The sequence below is a fragment of the Coregonus lavaretus genome, assembly GCF_964263955.1.
Source record: "Coregonus lavaretus genome assembly, chromosome: 5".
NCBI classification, from domain to species: Eukaryota; Metazoa; Chordata; class Actinopteri; order Salmoniformes; family Salmonidae; genus Coregonus; species Coregonus lavaretus.
In genome coordinates, this window is record NC_139992.1 from 34,573 (window position 1) to 57,605 (window position 23,033).

Consider the following 23,033-nt stretch of genomic DNA (forward strand, 5'->3'; position numbering starts at 1 on the left):
GAACAGCTGCTACCAAAGTTGTCAATCAATCTTTATTTAAATGCTCCATTTATCTGACACCAGAGATTGTATTCAGTGGGATGTTTCACTGTTTGATTAATAATCCTCCAGGGTTTCTGTCAAAAGTGAGAGAGAGGAATCAGAAAGGTCATGAGGACACATCTAGTGATCATACCTTTGTTCTATATTGACAACCTTTGAAAACGAATACAAAATAATAACTCATTTAAAAAAATAACTTTGCCTCAAATGTGAAGGAAATATTGTTTGCTACCAACCACAGTTGTAGAGTTTGTTAATCTTCATCTTGTCCAGTTCACTGAGACCGGTCCTCTGCCCCAGAATGTTCCGGTTGTCCCTCTTAGCGATGATGGTCGGATCTCCATCTTCTGAATAGGCATACCTGGATTTACACAGAAACGGCATCGTAAGACTACCTTCACATATAACTCCATCTGATAATAGTGAGTTAATGAAATAACTTCCTTGCTACATACATTCCAAAGTGCATGATCGAGCCGTAGTCATAAGGAGTGTCCAGATTGTTGGTTTTGAACTTCTCAAAGTTCCGTACGCGATCTGTTGCCGGAGAACACATTTCAGTTGATTGAATATACCGAATGAACATTAAAAACGACCCCAACCATAGTGTCAACAGCCTCACGTCTGTCTCACCCTTCCCGATGTTCTCCCACAGGACAGTGACATAGTTGTCCCGGTCGGCGCGCGAATGTTCGTGCACAAAGCCCAGGGCATGCATGAGTTCGTGGGAGGCCACCCCAGACCACATACAGTCAGGAGACTGTAGAGATACAGTCTGTCTGCCACCACGCTGCCCTAGGTACGACCAACACCTAAACAGCAACAACAACAACAACAACAGTACACACAGTATCTAAAAGGGGAGACAAGGGGCGTCTGTAATGCCACACTATGTCTCACAGAAATCTATGACCAGAAGTAGTGCACTACATAGGGAATAAGGACCATCGATTCATAGATTCAGACAAACTCATCATCACATTACAAAGTGGTTCTTCTCTCACCCTGACTTAGGCTGGATATCCAGGAAGTCCCGCTGATGCGTCCATGGAACAAAACGCACACAGGTTCCTCTCTCCACCTTCTCCATACCAGACTTGATTATCCTCTCATCCAAATCACCTGTGGAGGGAAAGGGAGAAACACATTCAAGAAGAAGAAGAAGAATGAGGAGGAGAAGATGGAGAAGAAGTTAAATCAGTCAACAAAACATCCCTATTGTGTGAATATTCACCTCCAGCCCACATAGTATATATATATATATATATATACACACACACAACATATTAGTGTAAAGGTACAGGACCAACTACAGTGGGGGAAAAACGTATTTAGTCAGCCACCAATTGTGCAAGTTCTCCCACTTAAAAAGATGAGAGAGGCCTGTAATTTTCATCATAGGTACACGTCAACTATGACAGACAAATTGAGATTTTTTTTTCCAGAAAATCACATTGTAGGATTTTTTATGAATTTATTTGCAAATGATGGTGGAAAATAAGTATTTGGTCACCTACAAACAAGCAAGATTTCTGGCTCTCACAGACCTGTAACTTCTTCTTTAAGAGGCTCCTCTGTCCTCCACTCGTTACCTGTATTAATGGCACCTGTTTGAACTTGTTATCAGTATAAAAGACACCTGTCCACAACCTCAAACAGTCACACTCCAAACTCCACTATGGCCAAGACCAAAGAGCTGTCAAAGGACACCAGAAACAAAATTGTAGACCTGCACCAGGCTGGGAAGACTGAATCTGCAATAGGTAAGCAGCTTGGTTTGAAGAAATCAACTGTGGGAGCAATTATTAGGAAATGGAAGACATACAAGACCACTGATAATCTCCCTCGATCTGGGGCTCCACGCAAGATCTCACCCCGTGGGGTCAAAATGATCACAAGAACGGTGAGCAAAAATCCCAGAACCACACGGGGGGACCTAGTGAATGACCTGCAGAGAGCTGGGACCAAAGTAACAAAGCCTACCATCAGTAACACACTACGCCGCCAGGGACTCAAATCCTGCAGTGCCAGACGTGTCCCTCTGTTTAAGCCAGTACATGTCCAGGCCCGTCTGAAGTTTGCTAGAGTGCATTTGCATGATCCAGAAGAGGATTGGGAGAATGTCAGATGAAACCAAAATAGAACTTTTTGGTAAAAACTCAACTCGTCGTGTTTGGAGGACAAAGAATGCTGAGTTGCATCCAAAGAACACCATACCTACTGTGAAGCATGGGGGTGGAAACATCATGCTTTGGGGCTGTTTTTCTGCAAAGGGACCAGGACGACTGATCCGTGTAAAGGAAAGAATGAATGGGGCCATGTATCGTGAGATTTTAAGTGAAAACCTCCTTCCATCAGCAAGGGCATTGAAGATGAAACGTGGCTGGGTCTTTCAGCATGACAATGATCCCAAACACACCGCCCGGGCAACAAAGGAGTGGCTTCGTAAGAAGCATTTCAAGGTCCTGGAGTGGCCTAGCCAGTCTCCAGATCTCAACCCCATAGAAAATCTTTGGAGGGAGTTGAAAGTCTGTGTTGCCCAGCGAGGAGGAATGGGCCAAAATACCAGCAACAGTGTGTGAAAACCTTGTGAAGACTTAAAGAAAATGTTTGACCTGTGTCATTGCCAACAAAGGGTATATAACAAAGTATTGAGAAACTTTTGTTATTGACCAAATACTTATTTTCCACCATAATTTGCAAATAAATTCATAAAAAATCCTACAATGTGATTTTCTGGATTTTTTTTTCTCATTTTGTCTGTCATAGTTGACGTGTACCTATGATGAAAATTACAGGCCTCTCTCATCTTTTTAAGTGGGAGAACTTGCACAATTGGTGGCTGACTAAATACTTTTTTTCCCCACTGTATATCCTCTCTCTCTCTCTCTCTCTCTCTCTCTCTGTCTCTCAATTTCAATTCAATTTCAATTTAAGGGCTTTATTGGCATGGGAAACGTGTGTTAACATTGCCAAAGCAAGTGAAGTAGATAGTAAACAAAAGTGAAATAAACAATAAATATGAACAGTAAACATTACACTCAGAAGTTTCAAAAGAATAAAGACATTTCAAATGTCATATTATGTATATATACAGTGTTGTAACAATGTGCAAATAGTTAAAGTACAAATAGGAAAATAAATAAACATAAATATGGGTTGTATTTACAATGGTGTTTGTTCTTCACTGGTTGCCCTTTTCTTGTGGCAACAGGTCACAAATCTTGCAGCTGTGATGGCACACTGTGGTTTTTCACCCAGTAGATAAGGGAGTTTATCAAAATTGGGTTTGTTTTCGAATTCTTTGTGGATCGCTGTAATCTGAGGGAAATATGTGTCTCTAATATGGTCATACATTTGGCAGGAGGTTAGGAAGTGCAGCTCAGTTTCCACCTCATTTTGTGGGCAGTGTGCACATAGCCTGTCTTCTCTTGAGAGCCAGGTCTGCCTACGGCGGCCTTTCTCAATAGCAAGGCTATGCTCACTGAGTCTGTACATAGTCAAAGCTTTCCTTAAGTTTGGGTCAGTCACAGTGGTCAGGTATTCTGCCACTGTGTACTCTCTGTTTAGGGCCAAATAGCATTCTAGTTTGCTCTGTTTTTTTGTTTGTTCTTTCCAATGTGTCAAGTAATTCTCTTTTTGTTTTCTCATGATTTGGTTGGGTCTAGTTGTGTTGTTGTTGTTGTTGTTGTCCTGGGGCTGTGTGGGGTCTGTTTGTGTTTGTGAACAGAGCCCCAGGACAAGCTTACTTAGGGGACTCTTCTCCAAGTTCATCTCTCTGTAGGTGATGGCTTTGTTATGGAAGGTTTGGGAATCGCTTCCTTTTAAGTGGTTATAGAATTTAACGGCTCTTTTCTGGATTTTGATAATTAGCGGGTATTGGCCTAATTCTGCTCTGCATGCATTATTTGGTGTTTTACGTTGTACACGGAGGATGATTTTGCAGAATTCTGCATGCAGAGTCTCAATTTGGTGTTTGTCCCATTTTGTGAATTCTTGGTTGGTGAGCGGACCCCAGACCTCAGAACCATAAAGGGCAATGGGTTCTATAACTGATTCAAGTATTTTTAGCCAGATCCTAATTGGTATGTCAAATTTTATGTTCCTTTTGATGGCATAGAAGGCCCTTCTTGCCTTGTCTCTCAGATCGTTCACAGCTTTGTGGAAGTTACCTGTGGCGCTGATGTTTAGGCCGAGGTATGTATAGTTTTTTGTGTGCTCTAGGGCAACGGTGTCTAGATGGAATTTGTATTTGTGGTCCTGGCAACTGGACCTTTTTTGGAACACCATTATTTTTGTCTTACTGAGATTTACTGTCAGGGCCCAGGTCTGACAGAATCTGTGCAGAAGATCTAGGTGCTGCTGTAGGCCCTCCTTGGTTGGTGACAGAAGCACCAGATCGTCAGCAAACAGAAGACATTTGACTTCAGATTCTAGTAGGGTGAGGCCGGGTGCTGCAGACTGTTCTAGTGCCCTCGCCAATTCATTGATATATATGTTGAAGAGGGTGGGGCTTAAACTGCATCCCTGTCTCACCCCACGGCCCTGTGGAAATAAATGTGTATGTTTTTTGCCAATTTTAACCGCACACTTGTTGTTTGTGTACATGGATTTTATAATGTCATATGTTTTTCCCCCAACCCCACTTTCCATCAATTTGTATAGCAGACCCTCATGCCAAATTGAGTCAAAAGCTTTTTTGAAATCAACAAAGCATGAGAAGACTTTGCCTTTGTTTTGGTTTGTTTGTTTGTCAATTAGGGTGTGCAGGGTGAATACGTGGTCTGTCGTACGGTAATTTGGTAAAAAGCCTATTTGACATTTGCTCAGTACATTGTTTTCACTGAGGAAATGAACTAGTCTGCTGTTAATGATAATGCAGAGGATTTTCCCAAGGTTCTCTCTCTCTCTCTCTCTCTCTCTCTCTCTCTCTCTCTCTCTCTCTCTCTCTCTCTCTCTCTCTCTCTCTCTCTCTCTCTCTCTCTCTCTCTCTCTCTCTCTCTCTCTCTCTCTCTCGTTTTAGAACACCTATTCATTCAAGGGTTTTTCTTTATTTTTACTGTTTTCTATGAAATTACACATATGGAATCAACACCAGAAAAGTGTTAAACAAATCAAAATATATTTTAATGTTTGAGATTCTTCAAATAGCCACCCTTTGCCTTGATGACAGCTTTGCACACTCTTGGCATTCTCTCAACCAGCTTCATGAGGTAGTCACCTGGAATGCATTTCAATTAACAGGTGTGCCTTGTTAAAAGTTAATTTATGGAATTTATTTACTTCTTAATAAGTTTGAGCCAATCGGTTGTGTTGTGACAAGGTAGGGGGGGGGGTATACAGAAGATAGCCCTATTTGGTGAAAGCGCTATGATGAAACTGGCTCTCATGAGGACCGCCACAGGAATGGAAGACCCAGAGTTACCTCTGCTGCAGAGGATAAGTTCATCAGAGTTACCAGCCTCAGAAATTGCAGCCCAAATAAATGCTTCACAGAGTTCAAGTCACAGACACATCTCAACATCAACTGTTCAGAGGGGACTGTGTGAATCAGGCCTTCATGGTCGAATTGCTGCAAAGAAACCACTACTAAAGGACACCAATAATAAGAAGAGACTTGCTTGGGCCAAGAAACACGAGCAATGGACATTAGACCGGTGGAAATGTGTCCTTTGTTCTGGAGTCCAAAGGAGGAGGTGTTATGGTGTGGGGGTGCTTTGCTGGTGACACTGTCAGTGATTTATTTAGAATTCAAGGCACAATTAACCAGCATGGCTACCACAGAATTCTGCAGCGAAACACCATTCCATCTGGTTTGGGCTTAGTGGGAATATCATTTGTTTTTCAACAGGACAATGACCAAACACACCTCCAGGCTGTGTAAGGGCTATTTTACCAAGAAGCAGAGTGATGGAGTGCTGCATCAGATGACCTGGCCTCCATAATCCCCAGACCTCAATCCAATTGAGATGGTTTGGGATGAGTCGGACGGCAGAGTGAAGGAAAAGCAGCCAACAAGTGCTCAGCATATGTGGGAACTCCTTTAAGACTGTTGGAAAAGCATTCCAGGTGAAGCTGGTTGAACCCCCTTGGCATTTTTCTTATTTTGTTGCCTTACAACCTGGAATTAAAATGGATTTTGTATCATTTGATTTACACAACATGCCTACCACTTTGAAGATGCAAAATATTTTTTATTGTGAAACAAACAAGACAAAAAAACAGAAAACTTGAGCGTGCATAACTATTCACCCCCCCAAAGTCAATACTTTGTAGAGCCACCTTCTGCAGCAATTACAGCTGCAAGTCTCTTGGGGTATGTCTCTATAACCTTGGCACATCTAGCCACTGGGATTTTTGCCCATTCTTCAAGGCAAAACTGCTCCAGCTCCTTCAAGTTGGATGGGTTCCGCTGGTGTACAGCAATCTTGAAGTCATACCACAGATTCTCAATTGGATTGAGGTCTGGGCTAAGACTAGGCCATTCCAAGACATTTAAATGTTTCCCCTTAAACCACTCAAGTGTTGCTTTAGCAGTATGCTTAGGGTCATTGTCCTGCTGGAAGGTGAACCTCCGTCCCAGTCTCAAATCTCTGGAAGACTGAAACAGGTTTCCCTCAAGAATCATTCCTTCAATTCTGACCAGTTTCTCAGTCCCTGCCGATAAAAAACATCCCCACAGCATGATGCTGCCACCACCATGCTTCACTGTGGGGATGGTGTTCTCGGGGTGATGAGAGGTGTTGGGTTTGCGCCAGACATAGCATTTTCCTTGATGGCCAAAAAGCTCAATTTTAGTGTCATCTGACCAGAGTACCTTCTTCCATATGTTTGGGGAGTCTCCCACATGGCTTTTGGCGAACACCAAACGTGTTTGCCGATTTCTTTCGTTAAAGCAATGGATTTTAACTGGCCACTCTTCCGTAAAGCCCAGCTCTGTGGAGTGTACGGCTTAAAGTGGTCCTATGGACAGATACTCCAATCTCCACTGTGGAGCTTTGCAGCTCCTTCAGGGTTATCTTTGGTCTCTTTGTTGCCTCGGATTAATGCCCTCCTTGCCTGGTCCATGAGTTTTGGTGGGTGGCCCTCTCTTGGCAGGTTTGTTGTGGTGCCATATTCTTTCCATTTTTTAATAATGGATTTAATGGTGCTCCGTGGGATGTTCAAAGTTTCTGATATTTTTGTATAACCCAACCCTGATCTGTACTCCTCCACAACTTTGTCCCTGACCTGTTTGGAGAGCTCCTTGGTCTTCATGGTGCCATTTGCTTGGTGGTGCCCCTTGCTTGGTGGTGCCCCTTGCTTGGTGGTGCCCCTTGCTTGGTGGTGCCCCTTGCTTAGTGGTGTTGCAGACTCTGGGGCCTTTCAGAACAGGTGTATGTACACTATCGTTCAAAAGTTTTGGTCACTTAGAAATGTCCTTGTTTTCGAAAGAAAATCAATTTTTTTGTCTATTAAAATAACATCAAATTGATCAGAAATAGTGTAGACATTGTTCATGTTGTAAATGGCTATTGTAGCTGGAAATGGCTGATTTTTAATGGAATATCTACATAGGCGTACAGAGGTCCATTATCAGCAACCGTCAGTCCTGTGTTCCAATGGCACGTTGTGTTTGCTAATCCAAGTTTATCATTTTAAAAAGGCTAATTGATCATTAGAAAACCCCTTTGCAATTATGTTAGCACAGCTGAAAACTCTTGTGCTGATTAAAGAAGCAATAAAACTGGCCTTCTTGAGACTAGTTGAGTATCTGGAGCATCAGCAATTGTGGGTTCAATTACAGGCTCAAAATGGCCAGAAACAAATAACTTTCTTCTGAAACTTGTCAGTCTATTCTTGTTCTGAGAAATGAAGGCTATTCCATGCAAGAAACTGCCAAGAAACTGAAGATCTCGTACAACGCTGTGTACTACTCCCTTCACAGAACAGCACAAACCAGAATAGAAAGAGGAGTGGGAGGCCCCGGTGCACAACTGAGCAAGAGGACAAATACATTCGAGTGTCTAGTTTGAGAAACAGACGCCTCACAGATCCTCAACTGGCAGATTCATTAAATAGTACCCGCAAAACACCAGTCTCAACGTCAACAGTGAAGAGGCGACTCCGGGATGCTGACCTTCTAGGCAGAGTTGCAAAGAAAAAGACATATCTCAGACTGGCTAATAAAAATAAAAGATTAAGATGGGCAAAAGAACACAGACACTGGACAGAGGAAGATTGGGGAAAAGTGTTATGGACAGACAAATCGAAGTTTGAGGTGTTTGGATCACAAATAACATTTGTGAGACGCAGACCAAATGAAAAGATGCTGGAGGATTGCTTGATGCCATCTGTCAAGCATGGTGGATGCAATGTGATGGTCTGGGGGTGCTTTGGTGGTGGTAAAGTGGGAGATTTGTACAGGGTAAAAGGGATCTTGAAGAAGGAAGGCTATCACTCCATTTTGCAACGCCATGCCATACCCTGTGGACGGCGCTTGATTGGAGCCAATTTCCTCCTACAACAGGACAATGAAACAAAGCACAGCTCCAAACTAAGCAATAGCTATTTAGGGAAGAAGCAGTCAGCTGGTATTCTGTCTATAATGGAGTGGCCAGCACAGTCACCGGATCTCAACCCTATTGAGCTGTTGTGGGAGCAGCTTGGCCGTATGGTACGTAAGAAGTGCCCATCAAGCCAATCCATCTTGTGGGAGGTGCTTCATGTAGCATGGGGTGAAATCTCTTCAGATTACCTCAACAAATTCACAACTAGAATGCCAAAGGTCTGCAAGGCTGTAATTGCTGCAAATTGAAGATTTTTTGATGAAAGCAAAGTTTGAAGGACACAATTATTAGTTCAATTAAAAATCATTATTTCTAACCTTGTCAATGACTACATTTCCTATTCATTTTGCTACATTTCCTATTCAAACTCAAGGAAATGTCTAAGTGACCCCAAACTTTTGAACGGTAGTGTGTGTGTGTGTATGTATGTGTATATATATATATATATATTAGTAGAAAGGTAGAGGACCAACAGCCCATATCTGAAACACTGCGGGTAACTTACTGTAGTCCAAGGACAGCCTGTATGCGATGTAGACGTGTCCGTCCACTGACTTGGACCACAGACAGCTGCGTGCGAAACAGGCCTTAGAGCGCCTCCCGGTGGTCACAGCGATATCTCCTTCCCTGAAACTAGTGCCGTCTGGAACCTGGGCAGCTAGGGAAGGCAGAGACAACACAACATGGGGACTCAGCCCATAAAACACCATACAGAGTGGCCAACATAGGTCAGCCCTGTCTACAAGTATCAAATCAAATGTATTTATAAAGCCCTGTCTACATCTACTAAGTATCAAATCAAATCCCATGTATTTATAAAGCCCTGTCTACATGTACTAAGTATCAAATCAAGTCACATGTATTTTATTAAGCCCTTTTTACATCAGCAGATGTCACAAAGTGCTATACAGAAACCCAGCCTAAAACCCCAAACAGCAGCAATGCAGATGTAGAAGCACCGTGGCTAGGAAAAACTCCCTAGAAAGGGAAAGGGATGGTCAATCTGACAGAGCTCCAGAGTTCCTCTGTGGAGATGGGAGAACCTTCCAGAAGGACAACCATCTCTGCAGCACTCCACCAATCAGGCCTTTATGGTAGAGTGGCCAGACATGGTAGACCTGGCTATCCTCACCATAAGGCGATAGTTCTCCTGTATATTATGAGTACAGCGGCTACCATGAGAAGGCATAATGTTACTTAGCTTTTTTGGGCCGGAGGAGGTCCTGCAAATCTATGTCCAGATAAAGTGTCCTGCAGATCCATGTCCAGATAAAGTGTCCGCGGTGAAAAAGTTGAATTAAAAAAGTTTAGAGGCCAAAACTAAGACGTTGCTAAACTTCTTCTTTGAGTTTTTATTGGCGGACCGTAACCAACTAACAGAGGCATACACCGCCACCTACTGCCGATCACGACCTATCTATACCACTATATTCTCTATCTATACCACTATATTCTCTATCTATACCACTATATTCTCTATCTATACCACTATATTCTCTATCTATACCACTATATTCTCTATCTATACCACTATATTCTCTATCTATACCACTATATTCTCTTAATAACTGACCCTGAATTTCAAACAAAATCTAAACTGTACTCTTTCAGTCGGATTTAAATGTCTATTCAGATCCCTACACAGGCTCAGGAACCTGGGAGTGGGGAACCTCTTCATTCTGTACTCCCTGTAACATTTCGGCTGTAAAGTCCTGGAGATCCAGAAATCTATTTGCCACCTTCACAATGAATATGTGATGATGATGTCTAGCTTCTTAGATTTTTTTATTAGTTTGACTAATTTAACACGCAATTTATCACTTGCACTATAAACGCAACAAAGTCTATTTTCTTCACTGTTAGTTTGTTGGGATCCTTCTCCTGCATGGCAGACTGTGGGACATCCACTACCATCTCCTCTCTACTCACTCATTCACCTATTTTCACTGCCTCCACATAGGAGACCTGCTGGATAGCCCTGATTCTAGCTACTGCAACCTCCTTCATCCTTGCGCTCCGGGAACTCAGGAACGTGATTCCCATCACAATTACAGCAACATGCTTCATCTGACTACGACCTTCTGTACATACGGTCTCACCTCATATCTCCGCGGTCAAACGACCACCCCTCATCACTGTCAAACGCTCCCTAAAACACTTCAGCGAGCAGGCCTTTCTAATTGACCTGGCCCGGGTATCCTGGATGGATATTGACCTCATTCCGTCAGTAGAGGATGCCTGGATGTTCTTCAAAAGTGCTTTCCTCTCCATCTTAAATAAGCATGCCCCATTCAAAAAATTCAGAACTAAGAACAGATATAGCCCCTGGTTCACCCCAGACTTGACTGCCCTTGACCAGCACAAAAACATCCTGTGGTGTACTGCATTAGCATCGAACAGCCCTAGCGATATGAAACTTTTCAGGGAAGTCAGGAACAAATATACACAATCAGTTAGTAAAGCAAAGGCTAGCTTTTTAAAACAGAAATTTGCATCCTGTAGCACTAACTCCAAAAGGTTTTGGGACACTGTAAAGTCCATGGAGAATAAGAGCACCTCCTCCCAGCTGCCCACTGCACTGAGGCTAGGAAACACTGTCACCACCGATAAATCTACGATAATCAAGAATTTCAATAAGCATTTTGCTACGGCTGGCCATGCTTTCCACCTGGCTACCCCTACCCCGGCCACCAGCTCTGCACCCTCCGCTGCAACTTGCCCATGCCCCCCCCCCCGCTTCTCCTTCACACAAATTCAGATAGCTGATGTTCTGAAAGAGCTGCAAAATCTGGACCCCTAAAAATCAGCTGGGCTAGACAATCTGGACCCTTTCTTTCTAAAATTAGCAGCCGAAATTGTCGCAACCCCTATTACTAGCCTGTTCATCCTCTCTTTCGTATCATCTGAGATCCCCAGAGATTGGAAAGCTGCCGCGGTCATCCCCCTCTTCAAAGGGGGTGACACTCTAGATCCAAACTGTTACAGACCTATATCCATCCTGCCCTGCCTTTCGAAAGTATTTGAAAGCCAAGTTAACAAACAGATCACCGACCATTTCGAATCCCATTGTACCTTCTCCGATATGCAATCCGGTTTCCGAGCTGGTCATGGGTGCACCTCAGCCACGCTCAAGGTCCTAAACGATATTATAACCGCGATCGATAAAAGACAGTACTGTGCAGCCATCTTCATCGACCTGGCCAAGGCTTTCGACACTGTCAATCATCACATTCTTATTGGCAGACTAAATAGCCTTGGTTTCTCAAATGACTGCCTCGCCTGGTTCACCAACTACTTCTCAAATATAGTTCAATGTGTCAAATCGGAGGGCCTGTTGTCTGGACCTCTGGCAGTCTCTATGGGGGTGCCACATGGTTCAATTCTCGGGCCGACTCTAATCTCTGTGTATATCAATGATGTCGCTCTTGCTGCTGGTGACTCTCAGATCCACCTCTACGCCATTTTGTATACATCTGGCCCTTCATTGGACACTGTGTTAACAAACCTCCAAACGAGCTTCAATGCCATACAACACTCCTTCCGTAGCCTCCAACTGCTCTTAAACGCTAGTAAAACTAAATGCATGCTCTTCAATCGAACGCTGCTTGCACCCGCCCGCCCGACTAGAATCACTACTCTCGGCGGGTCTGACTTAGAATATGTGGACAACTACAAATACCTAGGTGTCTGGTTAGACTGTAAACTCTCCTTCCAGACTCACATTAAGCATCTCCAATCCAAAGTTAAATCTAGAATCGGCTTCCTATTTCGCAACAAAGCCTCCTTCACTCATGCTGCCAAACATGCCCTCGTAAAACTGACTATCCTACCGATCCTTGACTTCGGCGATGTCATTTACAAAATAGCTTCCAACACTCTACTCAGCAAATTGGATGTAGTCTATCACAGTGCCATCCGGTTTGTCTCCAAAGCCCCATATACTACCCACCATTGTGACCTGTACGCTCTCGTTGGCTGGCCCTCACTACATATTTGTTGCCAAACCCACTGGCTCCAGGTCGTCTATAAATCTCTGCTAGGCAAATCCCCGCCTTATCTTAGCTCATTGGTCACCATAGCAACACCCACCCGTAGTCTGCGTTCCAGCAGGTATATCTCACTGGTCATCCCCAAAGCCAACACCTCCTTTGGCCGCCATTCCTTCCAGTTCTCTGCTGCAAATGACTGGAACGAACTGCAAAAATCTCTGAAGCTGGAGACTCTTATCTCCCTCACTAACTTTAACATCAGTTGTCAGAGCAGCTTACCGATCACTGCACCTGTACACAGCCCATCTGTAATTAGCCCACCCAACTACCTCATCCCCATATTGTTATTTATTTTGCTCATTTGCACCCCAGTATCTCGATTCGCACATCATCTTCTGCACATCTATCATTCCAGTGTTAATACTAAATTGTAATTATTTTGCACTATGGCCTATTTATTGCCTTACCTCCATAACTTGCTACATTTGCACACACTGTATATAGATTTTCTGTTGTATTTTTGACTTTATGTTTTGTTTTTACCCCATATGTAACTCTGTGTTGTTGTTTTTATAACACTGCTTTGCTTTATCTTGGCCAGGTCGCAGTTGTAAATGAGAACTTGTTCTCAACTGGCTTACCTGGTTAAATAAAAATACAAAACCGAAGTTTTAACTAAGTTGGGAGAACAATTTCATCAAACGACAGTAAAACTGACAGGCTTTGCTCCTTCTTTCCGTCTATCATGTGATTGAAGCGACGTGCGTCTACCCCTCCTAGAATGTTAACCCTAAACCACACAGCCTCTATGTCCAACGAGACACCAGAGATGACACCTTTAACCGGTGCCCTACTCTGAAAACATCATACGTCGCCATCTTGTTGAGCCACAGAGCTTTCTCCTTTTACGCTTTTGACACACACAAAATCAACATCATACAGCTCCTGGTCTCTGACCGGTTCCACTTTTCCCAGTTCGTCCTTCACCATCTTCCAGACCCCAAAAAAACATCCTTGCTTGTGAATCACACTCCAAACCAACACTCCTGTCACCCACGTTGAGAGACGGGTCGGACCAAGGTGCAGCGTGAAAAGCGTACATGCTTATTATATAGAATAAACATACAAAACAACGTGAAAGTCCTATGGGCTATACAAATAATATAATAATAATAATAATAATATGCCATTTAGCAGTCATGCGTGCACACATTTTTGTGTATGGGTGGTCCCGGGGATCGAACCCACTACCCTGGCGTTACAAGCGCCGTGCTCTACCAGCTGAGCTACAGAGGACCAGCCGAACAGGAACAAGATCCCACAAACAAGGACTGCATCCAGGCTGCCTAAGTATGATCCCCAATCAGAGACAACGAGCGACAGCTGCCTCTGATTGGGAATCATACCCGGCCAAACATAGAAATACAACAACCTAGAACTAAACATGCACACCCTGACCAAACTAACTAGAGTTCTAGAGGTCAGGGCGTGACAACTCCAAACCAACACTCCAAACCGACACTCCAAACCACACTCCAACCAACACTCCAAACCAACACTCCAAACCAACACTCCAACCAACACTCCAACCCAACACTCCAACCCAACACTCCAACCAACACTCCAACCCAACACTCCAACCCAACACTCCAACCCAACACTCCAACCCAACACTCCAACCCAACACTCCAACCCAACACTCCAACCAACACTCCAACCCAACACTCCAACCCAACACTCCAACCCAACACTCCAACCAACACTCCAACCAACACTCCAACCCAACACTCCAACCCAACACTCCAACCCAACACTCCAACCCAACACTCCAACACTCCAACCACCTTTAGCCATTTTTACTCCACTCTTCTTCACCATCCTCACCAACTGTAGTCACGGCAACAAAATCGCACAAAGCTTCCGCTTCCGCCATTGGTCCTCCAAAGTCGGAGCTCTAGAAAGACGGCAGAGTTTCTGACTTCCTCCTCACTTCTGCTAAACTTGTTAAATACAGAGTTTTAAGTTATTTAGTTATTAAGAGTAAAAAGCTCAAAGGTTTGGCAGGTAGCCAAGTAGCAACAAACACTACAGTAGTACGAGACAATGCGGAAGTGCGATGCGTCACCAGTCACGTGATTAGTCCTCTGAGAACTGCTCTGACTAGCGGAAGGCTGTAGACCTTTAGCAAAAGATGAAGGGTTTTCTTACCTTGGAACTCATTGGCCTCCATGATTTGATCCATTGCCGTCATCTCACTGTGTACAATGTGATCATCTAAAACATAAAAGATGTTAATCGTGGTATTCTCGTATTATGAAATGTTGAGTAATATGTGTGTTGTTTACCTGAATAACTCCTGGGGACTCTTTTGGAGCTCGTTGAGGAACTCTACCAAATAGAGCAAAATATCATTTTCATTGTAAAAACTCTAGATGAAACAGTTTGGGTTCCAACAGGTTGTAGTTGCAGTAGTGTTTACCTGAGCAGGTATGGCCCAGGCACAGGTAGTACAGACGGAAACCACCATGGACAGCAGGGTCGTCACAGTCAGGTCCATCATGGGAATCAGGAAATGTTGAGTACTGCTGGCATCAGCCTTATATACAGCAGCTTCTAGGGATAACTTTAGAAAGCATTACAACCTAATTGTAGAGCCTTCAACCTGTTGTTTAACATAATAACCGGTATTCCAGTTCAGGGCTTGGTGGGACACGCCTCGTAAACAGCAACATCATTCAGCACCGTAGAGTCATGTCTGTCTGCATAATGATAATGACTCCAGCTTTGGAGTGGTATGATTAAGCAACAAGGCCAGAGGGGGTGTGGTATATGACCAATATACCACGGCTAAGGGCTGTTCATTCGCCTGACGCAACACGGAGTGGATAAGCCTTATCGCTATTATAAACCGGTTACCAACGGAATAATCCTAGGTGGCTCATTTCAGTTAGTTAATGTCTCTCGTTTCAGTTAGTTAATGTGGCTCATTTCAGTTAGTTAATGTGTCTTGTTTCAGTTAGTTAATGTGTCTTGTTTCAGTTAGTTAATGTGTCTCCTTTCAGTTAGTTAATGTGTCTTGTTTCAGTTAGTTAATGTGTCTTGTTTCAGTTAGTTAATGTGTCTTGTTTCAGTTAGTTAATGTGTCTTGTTTCAGTTAGTTAATGTGTCTTGTTTCAGTTAGTTAATGTGTCTTGCGAAATCAGCCACACATTAGATATTGTACCAATTATTTCTGACTTATAGTTAATATTAATGGGGCTTGCGCAGCAAGAGACCCCACTTTAAATCTTTAACTTCTTATTATTCAACTGCTAAATAGCTAAATGGCATATTATTGTTATATTATTAACTAATACCCTTGTATTTCTTTGTTTCTTTTTGCACTGACTCTATGCACACTCACAGGTCTGAATCCAAGAGTGAGCCGCGCCGGAGATGCCCAACTCGGAGAGGGTGGAGAGGAGGATCTGATGGTTCACAGTATCAAAGGCAGCAGACAGGTCTAGAAGGACAAGAGCAGAGGAGAGAGAGTTAGCTTTAGCAGTGCGGAGAGCCTCCGTGACACAGAGAAGAGCAGTCTCAGTTGAATGACCAGTCCTGAAACCTGACTGGTTTGGATCAAGAAGGTCATTCTGAGAGAGATAGCAAGAGAGTTGGCTAAAGACGGCACGCTCAAGAGTTTTGGAGAGAAAAGAAAGAAGGGATACTGGTCTGTAGTTGTTGACATCGGAGGGATCTAGTGTTGGTTTTTTGAGAAGGGGTGCAACTCTCGCTCTCTTGAAGACGGAAGGGACATAGCCAGCGGTCAAGGATGAGTTGATGAGCGAGGTGAGGTAAGGGAGAAGGTCTCCGGAAAATGGTCTGGAGAAGAGAGGAGGGGATAGGGTCAAGCGAGCAGGTTGTTGGGCGGCCAGGCCGTCACAAGTCGCAAGATTTCATCTGGAGAGAGAGGGGAGAAAGAAGTCAAAGCATAGGGTAGGGCAGTGTGAGCAGGACCAGCGGTGTCATTTGAGCAGTAGTAGTTATATAGGATTAGCCTAGACTAGACTACAGTATATGAAGTGGGTAAAACAGTATGTAAACGTTATTAAAGTGACCAGTGTTCAATGACCATGTACATAGGACAGCAGTCTCTAAGGTGCAGGGTAGAGTTCTGGGTGGTTGTGGGCTAGTAACAGTGATTAAGTTTACGGCAGGGTACTGAGCAGAGGCCGGCTAGTGGTGACTATTTAACAGTCTGATGACCGGCTAGTGGTGACTATTTAACAGCCTGATGGCTGGCTAGTGGTGACTATTTAACAGTCTGATGGCTGGCTAGTGGTGACTATTTAACAGTCTGATAGCTGGCTAGTGGTGACTATTTAACAGTCTGATGGCTGGCTAGTGGTGACTATTTAACAGTCTGATGGCCGTCTAGTGGTGACTATTTAACAGTCTGATGGCCTGGAGATAGAAGCTGTTTTTCAGTCTCTCTGTCCCAGCTTTGACACACCTGTACTGTCTCAGCCTTCTAGATGGTAGTGGGGTAAACAGGCCTTGACTCAGGTGGCTGAGGTCTTTGATAATCATTTAGTTCAGTTACCTTCGCTTTCTTGGGTACAGGAACAATGGTGGACAACAGACTAGGATAGGGAGAGTTTGAATATATCCGTAATCACTCCTGGGCAAAAACCAAAACGTGCACCCAGGACCGAGTTTGGTAAACCCTGATGTAGAGCATATTATAAATCATATATTAACAAGATGTTTGAATGTTAATGTTAAGTGGATTCCATATAAAATATATATTCATGAGAAGGCCATAAACAGTACCTAGAAATGCCTTATACTGTTAGAAAGTTCAGATTTGTTGCTTTAAAAAAAATAGTATCTATGATTTGTATGCACTTTTTGAACTAGTATAGTAAATACTAGTATGCACTGCTATAGGAAATAGTATGACAAATAGTACATTGTAGATTTCATTTTCAAATGTCATATGCTATGAACAACCTATTCCTGAAAAAAATGGGGGAATAGGATTTGAACTCTTTTTAAAAGAATCTACATATACTCACAATAAACTATAGAACTGACATGCTACAAGACTTCAGCTGCCTTAATACTGTATTCATCTTTTATATGAGTGGTCAGACTTCAGCTGCCTTAATACTGTATTCATCTTTTATATGAGTGGTCAGACTTCAGCTGCCTTAATACTGTATTCATCTTTTATATGAGTGGTCAGACTTCAGCTGCCTTAATACTGTATTCATCTTTTATATGAGTGGTCAGACTTCAGCTGCCTTAATACTGTATTCATCTTTTATATGAGTGGTCAGACTTCAGCTGCCTTAATACTGTATTCATCTTTTATATGAGTGGTCAGACTTCAGCTGCCTTAATACTGTATTCATCTTTTATATGAGTGGTCAGACTTCAGCTGCCTTAATACTGTATTCATCTTTTATATGAGTGGTCAGACTTCAGCTGCCTTAATACTGTATTCATCTTTTATATGAGTGGTCAGACTTCAGCTGCCTTAATACTGTATTCATCTTTTATATGAGTGGTCAGACTTCAGCTGCCTTAATACTGTATTCATCTTTTATATGAGTGGTCAGTGAAAATCCGACTCTTTTCCTGGAGCACTGCTCTCATTCACTCTATCCCCCTGTGATTACTCTAATGATTCGTCTCGATTTGGCTTTACATAAGCGATTTGGCTTTACATAAGCGATTTGGCTTTACATAACTTGATATGCCTTGATAAAACTGTTACATTAAAACAAAAAAAAGTCCCCTATATGGAGGAATTAACATTTTAAGAGGTTTTAATACGAGATCATTTCAGTATCACGTATTAATGTGATCATTATTTCGTATTTAGGTGATAAAATAAAATGATTTTTTGTGTGTGTATGGCAGCACTGCACCACCATACTTTGAAGACCCAAATGTTTCAGATACAAATTGTGTCTAGTACACATAAAATATGAACTTCAATTGACAGCACAATTAGGGACAGTTACTGGGGGGAGTGTAACTGCTGGGAGGAGTGTAAGTTTTCTTTGTCACTTGGGGGAGGGTAGTGTGGATTGTTTTGTGGGCACAGGGGAGGGTAGTACGTTTTTTCCCCTGGTTTAGAGTCTGCATTTTCCTATTACACCGGCTCTGATGCTCGTCGGATGTGGCAGGGCTTGCAAACTATTACGGACTACAAAGGGGAACCCAGCCGCGAGCTGCCGAGTGACGCGAGCCTACCAGATGAGCTAAATGCCTTTTATGATCGCTTCGAGGCAAGCAACACTGAAGCATGCATGAGAGCACCAGCTGTTCCAGATGACTGTGTGATCACACTCTCCGTAGCCGATGTGAGTAAGACTTTTAAGCAGGTCAACATTCACAAGGCCAGATTACAGACAGATTACCAGGACGTGTACTCAGAGCATGTGCTGACCAACTGGCAAGTTTCTTCACTGACATTTTCAACCTCTCCCTGACTGATCTGTAATACCAACATGTTTCAAGCAGACCACCATAGTCCCTGTGCCCAAGAACACTAAGATAACCTGCCTAAATGACTACCGACCCGTAGCACTGACGTCTGTAGCCATGAAGTGCTTTGAAAGGCTGGTCATGGTTCACATCAACACCATTAATCCAGAAACCCTAGACCCACTCCAATTCGCATATAGCCCCAACAGATCCACAGATGATGCGATCCCTATTGCGCTCCACACTGCCCTTTCACACCTGGACAAAAGGAACACCTATGTGAGAATGGTATTCATTGACTACAGCTCAGCGTTCAACACCATAGTGCCCTCAAAGCTCATCACTAAGATAAGGACCCTGGGACTAAACACCTCCCTCTGCAACTGGATCCTGGATTTCCTGACGGGCCGCCCCCAGGTGGTAAGGGTAGGCAACAACACATCTGCCACGCTGATCCTCAACACTGGGGCCCCTCAGGGGTGCGTGCTCAGTCCCCTCCTGTACTCCCTGTTCACCCACGATTGCATGGCCAAACACGACTCCAACACCATCATTAAGTTTGCAGATGACACAACAGTGGTAGGCCTGATCACCGACAACGATGAGACAGACTATAGGGAGGAGGTCAGAGACCTGGCAGTGTGGTGCCAGTACAATAACCTCTCCCTCAATGTGATCAAGACAAAGGAGCTGATCGTGGACTACAGGAAAAGGAGGGCCGAACAGGACCCATTAACATTGACAGGGCTGTAGTGGAGCGGTTCGAGAGATTCAAGTTCCTTGGTGTCCACATCACCAACAAACTATCATGGTCCAAACACATCAAGACAGTCGTGAAGAGGGCACAACAACATATTTTCCCCTTCAGGAGACTGAAAAGATTTGGCATGGGTCCCCAGATCCTCAGAGTTCTACAGCTGCACCATCGAGAGCATCCTGACTGGTTACATCACCGTCTGGTATGGCAACTGCTCGGCCTCCGACCGCAAGGCGCTACAGAGGGTAGTGCGTACGGCCCAGTACATCACTGGGGCCAAGCTTCCTGCCATCCAGGACCTCTATACCAGGCGGTGTCAGAGGAAGGCCCTAAAAATGGTCAAAGACTCCAGTCACCCAAGTCATAGACTGTTCTCTCTGCTACCGCACGGCAAGCGGTACCGGAGCGCCAAGTCTAGGTCCAAAAGGCTCCTTAACAGCTTCTAACCCCAAGCCATAAGACTGCTGAATTATTAATCAATTGGCCACCCAGACTATTTACATTAAACCCCCCCTTTGTTTTTACAATGCTGCTACTCACTGTTTATTATCTATGCATAGTCACTTTACCCCTACCTACATGTTAAAATTATCTTGACTAACCTTTTTAGTTTAGTTTATTTAGTAAATCTGAGTCCTTTAGGTGCCTTTTGGCAAACTCCAAGCGGGCTGTCATGTGTCTTTTACTGAGGAGTGGCTTCCGTCTGGCCACTCTACCATAAAGGCCTGATTGGTGGAGTGCTGCAGAGGTGGTTGTCCTTCTGGAAGGTTCTCACATCTCCACATAGGAACTCTGGATCTCTGTCAGAGTGACCATCAGGTTCTTGGTCACCTCCCTGACCAAGTCCCTTCTCCCCCGATTGCTCAGTTTGGCCAGGTGGTCAACTCTAGGAAGAGTAGTGGTGATTCCAAACTTCTTCCATTTAAGAATGATGGAGGCCACTGTGTTCTTGGGGACCTTCAATGCTGCAGAAATATTTTTGGTACCCTTCCCCAGATCTGTGCCTCGACACAATCCTGTCTCAGAGCTCTACGGACAATTCCAAAGACCTCATGGCTTGGTTTTTACTCTAACATGTACTGTCAACTGTGGGACCTTATATAGACAGGTGTGTGTCTTTCCAAATCAGGTCCAATATATTGAATTTACCACAGGTGCACTCCAATCAAGTTGTAGAAACATCAAGGATGATCAATGGAAACAGGATGCACCTGAGCTTAATTTCGAGTCTCGCAAATAGTCTAAATACTTATGTAAATAAGGTTTTTCTGTTTTTTTATTATTATGAATTTGCTAAAATTTATAAAACCTCTTTTCGCTTTGTCATTATGGGGTATTGTGTGTAGATTGATGAGGAAAAACATTCATTTAATCAATTTTAGAATAAGGCTGTAACATAACAAAGTGTGGAAAATGTTTAGTGGTCTGAATAATTCCCGAATGCCCTGTATATACAGTACCAGTCAAACGTTTGGACATACCTACTCATTGAAGGGTTTTTCTTAATTTTTACTATTTTCTACATTGTAGAATAATAGTGAAGACATCAAAACAATGAAATAACACATATGGAATCATGTAGTAACCAAAAAAGTGTTAAAGAAATCAAAATATATTTTATATTTGAGATTGTTCAAATAGCCACCCTTTGCCTTGATGACAGCTTTGCACACTCTTGGCATTCTCTCAACCAGCTTCACCTGGAATGCTTTTCCAACAGTCTTGAAGGAGTTCCCACATATGGTGAGCCCTTGTTGGCTGCTTTTCCTTCACTCTGCCGTCCGACTCATCCCAAACCATCTCAATTGGGTTGAGGTCGGGTGATTGTGGAGGCCAGGTCATCTGATGCAGAGTCTCACAAAGACACAGCGGTTGGAACCAAAAATCTCCAATTTGGTCTTTCCACCTGTCTAATGTCCATTGCTCGTGTTTCTTGGCCCAAGCAGGTCTCATCTTCTTATTGGTGTCCTTTAGTAGTGGTTTCTTTGCAGCAATTCGACCATGAAGGCCTGATTCACACAATCTCCTCTGAACAGTTGATGTTGACATGTGTCTGTGACTTCAACTCTGTGAAGTATTTACTTTGGGCTGCAATTTCTGAGGCTGATAACTCTAATGAACTTATCCTCGGCAGCAGAGGTAACTCTGGGTCTTCCATTCCTGTGGCGGTCCTCATGAGAGCCAGTTTCATCATTGCGCTTGATGGTTTTTGCGACTGCACTTGAAGAAACATTCAATGTTCTTGAAATGTTCCGTATTGACTGACCTTCATGTCTTAAAGTAATGATGGACTGTCATTTCTCTTTGCTTATTTGAGCTGTTCTTGCCATAATATGGACTTGGTCTTTTACTAAATAGGGCTATCTTCTGTATACCCCACTACCTTGTCACAACACAACTGATTGGCTCAAACGTATTAAGAAATACAAAAATTCCACAAATTAACTTTAAAGAAGGCACAACTGTTAATTGAAATGCATTCCAGGTGTATACCTCATTAAGCTGGTTGAGAGAATGCCAAGAGTGTGCAAATATGTCATCAAGGCAAAGGGCGGCTATTTGAAGAATCTCAAATATAAATATATTTTGATTTGTTTAACACTTTTTTGGTTACTACATTATTATTATTCCATATGTGTTATTTCATAATTTTGATGTCTTCACTATTATTCTACAATATAAAAAATTCTATACAATTAAGAAAAACCATTGAATGAGTAGGTGTGTCCAAACCTTTGACTGGACGTGTGTATATAGATATATATATACATATAAAAATATATTCACCAAAAAATACATAGGGGATCGGAAATGATGCAGACAATTACATTGATGGAAGCTGTAATCTACCTGCTCCCCCCTGGAGACACCACTAGTCAGCTACCTGCTCCCCCCTGGAGACACCACTAGTCAGCTACTGCTTCCCCCTGGAGACACCACTAGTCAGCTACCTGCTCCCTCCTCCCCCCTGGAGACACCACTAGTCAGCTACTGCTTCCCCCTCCACCCTGGAGCAACCACTAGTCAGCTACCTGCTCCCCCCTCCCCCTGGAGACACCACTAGTCAGCTACTTGCTCCCTCCTCCCCCCTGGAGCCCCACTAGTCAGCTACCTGCTCCCTCCTCCCCCCTGGAGACACCACTAGTCAGCTACTTGCTCCCTCCTCCCCCCTGGAGCCCCACTAGTCAGCTACCTGCTCCCTCCTCCCCCCTGGAGACA

General features: G+C 43.5%; 1 protein-coding gene across 1 annotated transcript; it reads right to left on the reverse strand.

Annotated features, from left to right (window-relative positions):
* Positions 1-20: 20 nt before the first annotated feature.
* Positions 21-15,337, reverse strand: hce2l2 (high choriolytic enzyme 2-like 2). The gene is made up of 9 exons (XM_084161664.1): positions 15,060-15,337; positions 14,926-14,968; positions 14,789-14,854; positions 9,097-9,249; positions 1,047-1,164; positions 676-854; positions 498-579; positions 279-403; positions 21-116 (listed from the first exon to the last, which is right to left on the reverse strand). The coding sequence occupies exons 1-9, from the start codon at positions 15,138-15,140 to the stop codon at positions 97-99; spliced, it is 867 nt and encodes a 288-aa protein (XP_084017790.1). The 5' UTR covers positions 15,141-15,337; the 3' UTR covers positions 21-96.
* Positions 15,338-23,033: the final 7,696 nt, after the last annotated feature.